Source organism: Sander vitreus, chromosome 8 (genome assembly GCF_031162955.1).
Source record: "Sander vitreus isolate 19-12246 chromosome 8, sanVit1, whole genome shotgun sequence".
Lineage (NCBI taxonomy): Eukaryota > Metazoa > Chordata > Actinopteri > Perciformes > Percidae > Sander > Sander vitreus.
The window spans coordinates 19,702,148-19,712,726 of NC_135862.1; the positions used below are offsets into that span (position 1 = coordinate 19,702,148).

General features: G+C 39.3%; 1 protein-coding gene across 1 annotated transcript; it reads left to right on the forward strand.

The window, feature by feature from the left end:
• The first annotated feature begins 4,074 nt into the window (after positions 1-4,074).
• On the forward strand, positions 4,075-10,464 carry irak4 (interleukin-1 receptor-associated kinase 4). Its single transcript, XM_078257385.1, has 11 exons — positions 4,075-4,666; positions 4,821-4,966; positions 5,809-5,973; positions 6,448-6,608; positions 6,689-6,753; positions 7,257-7,371; positions 7,455-7,564; positions 7,998-8,184; positions 8,765-8,827; positions 9,180-9,344; positions 10,223-10,464. Exons 1-11 carry the CDS (start codon positions 4,506-4,508, stop codon positions 10,277-10,279), a joined length of 1,395 nt encoding a protein of 464 aa, XP_078113511.1. The 5' UTR covers positions 4,075-4,505; the 3' UTR covers positions 10,280-10,464.
• Positions 10,465-10,579: the final 115 nt, after the last annotated feature.

Sequence of the window (10,579 nt, forward strand, 5' to 3'; positions counted from 1 at the left end):
AGAGCCCTGCACGGTCAAGTTCCTCCCTACATCTCTGACTTGATACAGCTTCATACTCCCACCCGTAGTCTGAGGTCATTAGGTCAGAGGCTATTAGTGGTTCCCAGCACTCAGTTTAAAACTAGAGGGGATCGATCATTCCAAGCAGTGGCTCCTAGGCTGTGGAATGTCTTGCCTCCCTCTCTACGTTGTGTGAATTCTGTCGAATCTTTTAAAAAGCAATTAAAGACACTGCTGTTCAAGCAGGCTTTTAGGTAGTTGAGGGTTTTTTATGGTTGTTTGTTATGTTTTCTATTTTTGTATTTTAATTTTTTGTATTGTATTACATTTTATTGTGAAGCACTTTGTGATTTTTATCTGTGAAAGGTGCTATACAAATAAACTTTACTTACTTACTTGTATGGACAGTGGGCATACAGACATACATTGAAGCTCCTCTATTCGACCCTGATGCTGTGCCCATACCCCCTGTTGCTCCTCTCTGTCTCCCCAAGCGGGTCCTCCCATTCATTTGGCTCATTTGAATTCCAACATGGGAGACCTCTGATGAGCCGGGTGAACTGTCACACTACACGACGAGACTGCTAATTAATCACAGCAACTGTACACATTGCCTCTGTGGTGTTGACTTGTGAACATAAATCTGCCAGTTTTAATCTAATGAGTTGGATGCACCTGTCTGAAGCTAGTAATTACACAAAGCGACGCTCGCAGACATATATCAGAGGGAGTTTTGCTTTGCCGTCTTATTTTATGTTTTTAACCGTTAATTACTTAGTAGCTTTAGTGTTCAGCCTGAGAAGCGGTATGCACAGAGTAGAGACAATAATAAACACACATTTGGTTTATGCAAGGACAGTTGTGCTCGTGTATTATGATTACAGTGGAAACAGAGCTACAGTTTCTGTATTATTTTTCTATGTACTTGGGCCTTCCTTGAAAATAATATATCAATGGGACTTACTTGATTAAGTAAAGGTCCATCCATTCATCTGTTGGCAATTTTTCAAAATCCAGAAAATTGTTCTACAATGCTAACTACACATTTAGGGTATTTATTAAATACCAAAAATATGTGCCAACATGAAAATGGTTTAATATTAGGAATATGTATTTATATTGATGTTATTTTTCATCTCCATACATGATTAAACATTTATATTTTTCTTTTGTTATTTTGGGATCATAATAAACAAAAGAGTCTTTGAGAAATCAGGTAATATCTTCAAAACCTGGATTTTTGAAAGATTGCCAGGAAAACAGACATGTAATGCTAATAGATGAGAGGCCCAAACTGGGACGTACACCCTACCTATCTCACCTACTGTGTCTAGTACCAGCTCTCATCTCATCTGTCCTTGTTTACCCTGGAGGTTTCCTGGACATCATATGACTTCCTCTGATCACTTCCTCCACCTGCAGAGTTTCTCCCTGGTAATTTAAGCCACTCTGGCATTTCTCCCGCTTCTGCCCTTGTTCCCAAACTGCGGGGGCCCTCCCTTTCTGCTCTCCCCTCGCAACCTTCCTCCCTCCTTCACTTCTTTCCTCACTTTTAGATTCTCTCGCCCTTTTTCTTTCCTCCTCGATCATAGTTACACTCTGGCTTGCTTGCTCTTGTTCTTTACTCACACGCTCTCTCCTCCCTCCCTCCCTCCTCCACATCAGCTCACTCTATCTCCTAGCTCCCTATAAGAGAGCCCAGAGTTTGGCCTCGCTCCCCGTCTCTGCGTGTGAACTGTGTGCGCGGTGTTGGGATCCTGCCACTAAGGTTAGAGGAGGCATGCAGAAGACAAGAAGCCACTTCAAAGAATCTCTTGTGCACAGGTGTGAGGGCTATCCCACACCAGTAGATGTGATCACACACACGCACACACACACACACACACACACACACACACACACACACACACACACACACACACACACACACACACACACACACACACACACACACACCTTAGAGCTCAGCGGCTTGTGGTCGCAGGTCCCCGTCAAACATGAGGCTCCTTTGAAGGTCCCTCATGCTCCAGGCAATAGCTTTACATTACAAATATTACACCCAACAGCTCACCCCTTCTGGCTTGGGTTTACACCCCAATGTAACACACACACACACACACACACAAAAATATGTTTTTTGACAAACAACCATGGATGAGCTCCCATTAAGCTCATAAATTCAGCATTATATGTTTGTGAAAGCCTGTATCAAACATCAAGAATAAAGAGGATACACACTCTTGTCCACCACAATTGCAGTAATGGCTCTCATTATGCTGTTCCATACAAAATAATTGCAGTTTGTGGTGAAGTCTCCTTTTTATGTAATTGAAACCATGTGCATGCATTGTCACAAAATTTAAGAAGTCTATTAGGTAGAAAAATATAGTCTCCTTAGTTTATGACTAAATAATTACAAGAGAGCTTTTATTATGAAGAGCATCATGCTTGGTGTCATGCACTTTGCCTAAAACATAATAAACAGGCCTGCGTAATGCGTATGACAGTGGACTCTCTCGGCTTATATCATCAAATTGTTTGCATAAGCATAAACTGAAATGATGCTCAGCTGTTAAAACCATATAAAAAAAGTAACTTGTCGTCATTAAGATTTTTCTCAAAAATCAAATGTGACATTAAAGGATTGTTATTGCGTGTGTTGTGGGTGTTGTCTGTTGCTGCTGCATTAGATGGCCATATGCTTTGAGTCAGTGTTTCCACTAACTTCATACTGCTTTCCAAAAAAACAATCGCACATACCAATATTATTAAAACATGTAATCGTTTTTAATTACATTTTGAAATTCTGTTTTGAAATTCAGTTTCCCTCTGTGTAGCAGATGACTTAGGGTAGTTTTAGCTGAGTTTTTAGCATAGCGCTATAGATGGTAATTACGGTCAGTCTGCCACTTTGGTCCAGACTGAAATATGTCAACAATTATTGGATGGATTGTCATGACATATGCTACAGACATTCAAGTCCCCTTCAGGATGAATTGTAATAACTCTGACAATGTCATGTGTACCTTTAGCAGAACAACATTTCAGTTTAGTTCAAAAACTAATGACATCCCCATCCGTCTCAGCTGGACTTTGTGTTTAGTGCTGATTAGCAAATGGGAGCATGCGAACAGGCAAAACTAAGATGAAGAAACTTCCTCCCCCACCCATCCAGCTAGGCCATCCAATCCACATGGAACTGATCACAATTCAACAAACATTCAACTGTCTAGTACACTATAAACTGATATTGCTGCTACACATAGAAGAAAGGTACTTTAACCACTTTTGAGCAGATGCTTTCATTTGTCTGCCAATTTGCCAATGGTGTTTGACATAAGTTGGGTTTGATGAGGTTGTTTGTTTCATGCAGCTCAGAGGTTTGAAAGAGGAGAATAAGTTTGAGAGTTTTTTCTCCTGCCATGTGTTTGGTGTAGGCTATATACTTTGCTGCTCAGCATGGCCAGTAGTTTGAGTTGAACCAACTGACCTGCTCAGTGAGTAAACGTAGTGTTGTCCAGTTCTTACCCGATTCTATTCAGCCAGTCATACCACTCATACATCCACATCCATGGGGGTAAAACAGATCAGGTACTGCTGACAGAAAGAGAAAGACAGAATGATGAAGGAGCAACAACAAAAATGCACAATTCACAAAAAAAAAAGCAGAATCAAAGCTGACTGGAATCTGCAATTTGTCTAAAGTTCTGTCTGTAGTCGAGGGTCCAAGGGCATGATTACAATTTAGTTTGGAGCTTAATTTAGCCCCCCTCTCAACAAGCTGGCATGGCATGGTTGACACCACCGGATGCCTTAGGTCAGGGGTATCGACCTCAACTTCACTAAGGGCCACAATGGAAAATGAGACACACATCAAGGACTAACACAATTGCTCTGAATATTAAATCAGATCATTATAACACAAAAGCGATATCCACTCCTGTTTCCAGTTGTCATCAAAGATGTTTTTATCTGGGTTATAGTAAAGAAATGATTATAATTTTAAAAACCATATTCTCATAACTCAAACTCAGACTGGTAATCTCGTTATTGTCCACTAGAGGGGAGCATACTGTAAGCATATAGAAGAGCACAGGATATCTGTCAGTCTTTCTGTTCCAGTAAGTCTGTAACAAACAAACAAAACACATTTACAGAGAAAGGGATACTGGAATTTGTGCTCTTACCGACACCCGGAGGGCACACAGTACAGACGGTACATTTTATACTTTATAACTATCCATGATTTGTATTTCCGCATTGAAGGTGGAGACTGGAGACCTAAAGTGGGACAGACTTGCTGTGTTACGTTTGAGGAAGTTGCTCAATATCGGAAAGACACATTTTACTAAACTGTGAGCAAAATATGTTTGCTAATGTTCTGTTTTTTATCAATGGCGGACGATTAACACCCGTAACGGCGCTGTAAATTGTAGGCCTACACCATTTCAGTACAACTATCAGATAAAACACAAACTCAGATTGTGTCCGTATTTTTTCGAAGAATGAATAATTCTGTAACTCCCGCTACTTACATTCGCAACCTCAGTTATGGTTTACTTCGCAAGTTGTCCGACTTTCTGGACCCTCAAGACAGGTGGAAAGATGTTATTGTCTCGATACGGAAGCCGAGTGGGGATTTAAGGTACTCTCAGCATCATGTGAGGTAGGTGATTATATAGCTGGTGGCAGACAAGCTAATGTAGGCTATTTACTGTGTTATTGTTTTAATTCAGGTCGAGAATGCTATACGGTACCTATTTGTCTGTCTGTCTGTCTGTCTGTCTGTCTATATATCTATCTATTATTTTATTTCTCAGGAGATTTGAAGGCCTTGTTGCACAGGGTAAAAGTCCCACAGTGGAGCTGCTGTCTGACTGGGGGACCTCCAACAGTACAGTGGGGGAACTTGTGGAGATTTTGAAGAGTCACAAGTTATTGGCTGCTGCTAGTGTCCTGCTACCTGGTATGGTTTTTTAATATAATCAAAGACTATATAATAGGCCTATAAGTTATCTATAGTATAGCTATAACCATATCTACAGTCAATGGTCACACTAACACCTACATCATCCTAATCAAAACAGTATTCCAATGTCCCATTTTTTCTTCATTTGCCCATACAATTAGATACATCTGTCCAATATCAGTGAGTGAGCACAGAAACTCACCCAACATTCATTAATAAATTAGTTTTAGTTTTATTACATCTATTTTTCAGGGACGACTATGTACAAAAAAAACATTCAGATTTAGCTACTTTCCACCTACAGTCTAGCAGGTAGACACAATTGCTATACATACTACCATGCCATAATATGGGACACGCTGCCTTAAAAGTGAAGTGATCCCTGGGTTTAATAGCTTTCCTAATTGACATAATTGAATTATTATTATTATTATTATTATTATTATTATTATTATTATTTTGTGTCATACAGTACAATACAACAGTCTGTTTCATGTGGGATTACATGATGATTTACAGTGATACCACATATAGATATATAGAAATAAAGAAATGCAGCAGTTGATATTCATGATCAAAAGAGAATTTAAAAAAAAGCCACACAAAGGGGGGAAAGAGTACACAACTCTACATGTACACAGAAATGTACAACATACATGCTTCCTTTAAAACACATTATTTATTTGTGTTTGTGTAGATAATCTGATTATTGCACAAATGTCCATCTCAGAAACTCTCAAAAAGTAATCACAACCATTTTAGGTTATTAAGACTATGCTTTTGACTAGTGCACCATATCAACAAAATAACTTATCTTGATGTCTTTTGTCCACACGCAGTGGAAGAGGCAGTCCCACCAGAGACACAGCCAGCCTCTCCATCAGTTGGAACAAACAGCACCCTTCCAACTAGACTACTGGAAGAGAGGGAGACGCAGCCACCACCTGCCAGCTCTCTTCAGCAGCCACAGATTCTACTGGACAACAGTGAACCAGGCCACACAGGTGGTTGCACTTTTTTCTCTCAAATTTAGTTAACATGTTAACAGTCAGCTGTAGAGACGTTAGTATGAATATAACGTTTTTATGCATATAGTCCTTTGTGGTGATCTGTACATTAGAGGAGGTTGTGGAGCATGTTTAGCATTTACTTCTAAACAAGTGGAAGAAGCATTCAGATGTTTTACTCAAGTAAAAGCGGCATTAACACAATGTAAAACTACTCCATTACAAGTAAAGGTCGTGCATTCAAAATCAAAAGTACTCATGCAAAACGTGGCCCACACAATATTCTTTATATATTGGTGTTGGGTAGTTTAATTTTCAGTTCCTGACGTCTTGATTTCAGCAGAAGCAAAATTTTAAATGATGCTTGCTTTTATGAATAATAGTGATTTTACAAAATTGACCATCAGGTGGCAGCAATGCGGCCTTAACCACAACAGTTAATATGACCCTTGTCTATGTGTTCCTCATTAGGTTTCTCCAGTTTCTTGTACAATGAGCTGATGGAGATTACAAGCAACTTTGATGACCGTCCCATATCAGACGGCGGCAACAGACTTGGAGAGGGAGGCTTTGGCACTGTGTACAAAGGTCTTCTTAATGACAAACCTGTTGCAGTGAAAAAGCTCAATCCAGTAAGTGAAAATACTTTCATGCCAATCTGCTTACTTTTGCAGATCTTGTAAATCACAACTCAAAATATTTTCTCATTTAGATGGATGACATCTCCCTGGACGAGCTGAGAGTTCAGTTCAACCAAGAGATCCAAACTCTCAAAGTGTACGTTCCCGTTTCCCTCTTCTGTCTGTATCCTTGTTAATCAGGTTGGTTTTGAGTGAATCACAGCCACCTCATAACCATTACGTTTTATTAGCTAGAGCACACAAGCTGCACTGTAGCAGGCATATTAATCAAACTAATGGAACTTGAGAGCGAAAGCACTGAAAGAGTTTTTGGAAAAGCAGCCTGTAGTAAGCTGGGGGACAAACAAATACCTTCAGATTGAATAGATACTTATACCCAGTCATTGCAATTACTAATTGGAAAATGAATGCAAGTAGTTGATACAAATATTGGTCAAACCGTGCATGTAAATAATTTTCACTGTAACTTTTCTTTTTGTGCAACCGGTGGGTTTTTGCTTGTTTAACTATCAGCAAGCAAGCAAATAAGGCTTTTTCCCAAAATGTCAAACTATTTCCATTTAGCCCAACATAGGTTAATATGATGATTCATATATTTGCAAATAGAGGTCTGGTTTGATGAGACTGTTTGTTCCACAGGTTGAAACATGAAAACTTGGTTGACATGGTTGGATTTTCCTGTGATGGACAGCATCCATGTTTGGTGTATGCCCTTATGGCCAATGGTTCTTTGCTAGACCGACTAGCTTGCTTGGTAAGCACCATCAGCAATACAGACTCTGCTTTCTAGTACATGTGCTTTTACACAGATAATGTGATGCTTTTTGTTGTTTTTAGGAAGGAAGTCCTCCTCTGTCCTGGCAACAGAGATGCTTGATAGCTGAAGGGACAGCGAGTGGCTTGGAGTATCTGCACAGCAATCATCATGTCCACAGAGATGTTAAAAGGTACACAAAGTGAGGCCTCGTTATCAATGCCCTTTAAATGATCTTTTCTTAAAGGAATAGTTCAACATTTTGGAAAATACTAAGATTGACAGCACTCTTAGGCCCAATCCACACCTAGTCACTTCATGTATCTTGGGTGGATCAGGTCTGATCTAAAAAAAGGCTTCAAGACAGACTGAAATCTGATTCCTCAAACCACCTTTCAGACCTGTTAGTTAAGTTGAAGCTACAGCCTGCAGCTACTTAGCTAAGATAAACTAAGCTTATAATAGCTTATTTACTGAGGGATATGAGAGTGGTCGTGATCTTCTCATCTAACACTCAACAAGAAAGCCAATAAGCATAATTTCCAAAATGTCAAATGATTCCTAAGGGAGTAGGTTCATAGCACACTGTGTTCATAGTTTTTTTTCTTCTTTTTTTTTCTTGTTAGTGCAAATATCCTGTTAGATGAAAAATTTGTGGCAAAGATCTCAGACTTTGGGCTGACCAGAGTATCAGCCAAGCGGACGTCAACAACCATGATGACGGAGAGGATTGTGGGTACCCGTGCATACATGGCACCTGAGGCGCTAAGAGGAGAGATTACACCAAGATCTGATGTCTTCAGCTTTGGAGTGGTAGGCTTTCTGCAGAAACACACACACACACACACACACACACACACACACACACACACACACGCAAGCGCACACACACACACACACACAGAGATGGGGATATTATGTCAGGAAAGGAGAATCTGCAACTGTAATGTAAAATATAGAGCACAACTCAGCAGTTTACTTAAGTGCAAGGTTCTCCCAAAGTACTGACACATACATAATTGCAGGACATAAACATTATCGTATACATTTCTTCCAATTTGTGAAAATAGAGCTCTATGTTATGTATCATATGTCATTATTTCCTACTAAAAATTCTGAATCAGTTGAGGCCCACAGCTGTACTGTATTAGTAGCTGTAAATGTTGAACATATTATCCATTGTATTACATTAGTTGAATGATTAATGGGATCAGCAGTGTATAAAATCGTCTGACCTTTCACGTAGTGCAGTATATACAGCTTATACATGTCTTATTAGGACAGCTGTGGAAACACAACAGTGTCTGTGAAGCTACCTGGCACACGGTGGAGTAATAAAGGTTTTCTGTCGTCCAGAGCCATGTGATTAACCCCATCTCTCTGCCATCTACAGGTGTTGTTAGAAATATTGTCTGGACTCCCGCCAGCCGATGAAAACCGTGAGCCACAGTTCTTGGTGAGCAGCACAAAAGAGGCTTTTACTGTGTTTCCAATCTATCAAGCTACAGTCTACAATTACAGCTTATTAAAGACTTGGCATTTAATTAGGGAGAGCACGTCATCAGTTTGTCATCATTAAAGAGTGATTTTGAGCAAATTTCATCTTTGCTGCTGCAACTTCAACTGCTGTTCAAATGGTTATACACAAATCCATATTTTGGAGTGTATGTCCAATGAAAGTGGACACTAAAAATCAAGTTCCTCCAGCATGGAAAAATTAACTTGAAAAGTAAGCAAAATTTCCCGCAAATCATGGCTTTTATAGTTCCTCACTGCCTTCAGTCACCTGTATTGTGATTTTTCCCCAGATGGAGGTGAGGTATGATATAGATGATGAAGATGAGGAGCTGACTTTTGAGGACTTCTTGGACAAAAAGATGGGAGACTGGGAGCTGAGCCAGGTGCAGAGTGTCTACTCTTTGGGCTGTAACTGCCTCCATGATAGGAAAAACAGACGGCCAGTCATCAAACAGGTACAATGGGGAAAGACACCGGCAGATATTAAGATGTTTAGCTTAAGATACTGTGTTGGCATCTGGACTACTTTCTGTGTGTCACCTTGAGCGAAATATCTTTATTATCAGCTCCAGGAGCACTGAATCTGTCTCTCAATTCTTTGACCTTGACTTCTCCAGCCTGTCTGTGGCTCTCAGTACCAAGCCCATAGAGTTATACTGAGGATGTAAATCTTACAAAACACAAATATATAGTTTCATTTTTATAAAAGGTTCAGTAATCAAATAAAACACCTGGGCATTGTAGTTTTTTGCAGTGCAGTTTGGGATTATTTTCAGCTGTGGATTCGGTGCGCCAGTGAGTATTTATGACCGCAGGACGGTGTATGAAGGATCAACTTAAAATAAAGTAGTGCCCATGTTCATCGTAATAAAGGAAAATGTCACCCAGTGTAACAGTGTGGCTTGTTGATGTGTTTTTAATATTTTTTGGAAAACAATGGAGATTTAGGACACAGAGGAATAATCTATATCAGGCTTTAGCTACAAAAAGTACTTAGTTAGTTAGTGGGATCAATTTGTTGTTGTGACAGAGCAAAATACATTTTGTCTTCAAATCTGTTATGTTATTGTTATATTTATCCTTAAAAGTAGATAGTTAACTAGGCTTTAATGACTGTGGCCCACTGAGGTCAGAACACAAAGAATCGTAAAACGTTGACGTAAATCCAACAGTGAAGAATTTGAGATGAATAAATAAAGCATGGGATTTGCTTAGACTTTGTTTCCTGTATCTGATGTAAGGTTTTACTCTGTATGAAAAGGATAACAAACTAAAGTTAATGTATTTTTATTTGCAGTCTGTCATTTGTAGTTATTAATATCCGTCTTAACAGGTCCTGTTGGAACTTAAAGGAGTTGTCAAAAGCATTGCACTGGATTTGAAGGCATGAAGCATACCATCCCAGAAAAGATACAAGATTTCTGAGCCTGCTCCAGTCACGCTGCACACAGACAAATGGATTTCCTTCTCAAGTTTCAGATAAATGAATGCTACTTGTTGACTGTGACTGACAAATATTTATATTTAGCATTATCCTTTTTTCTGTAATAATAAACTGAATTTTTTTTAATCTTATTTCAAATGGTTTACTATATTTGTTTTTTGATTTTTAAGAAGAATGTAGCTTAGTTTTTCCACAGCATTTTGTGAGGCTGTTATGTCAGGTTTGATATCTCAGTATCTTGAAAAG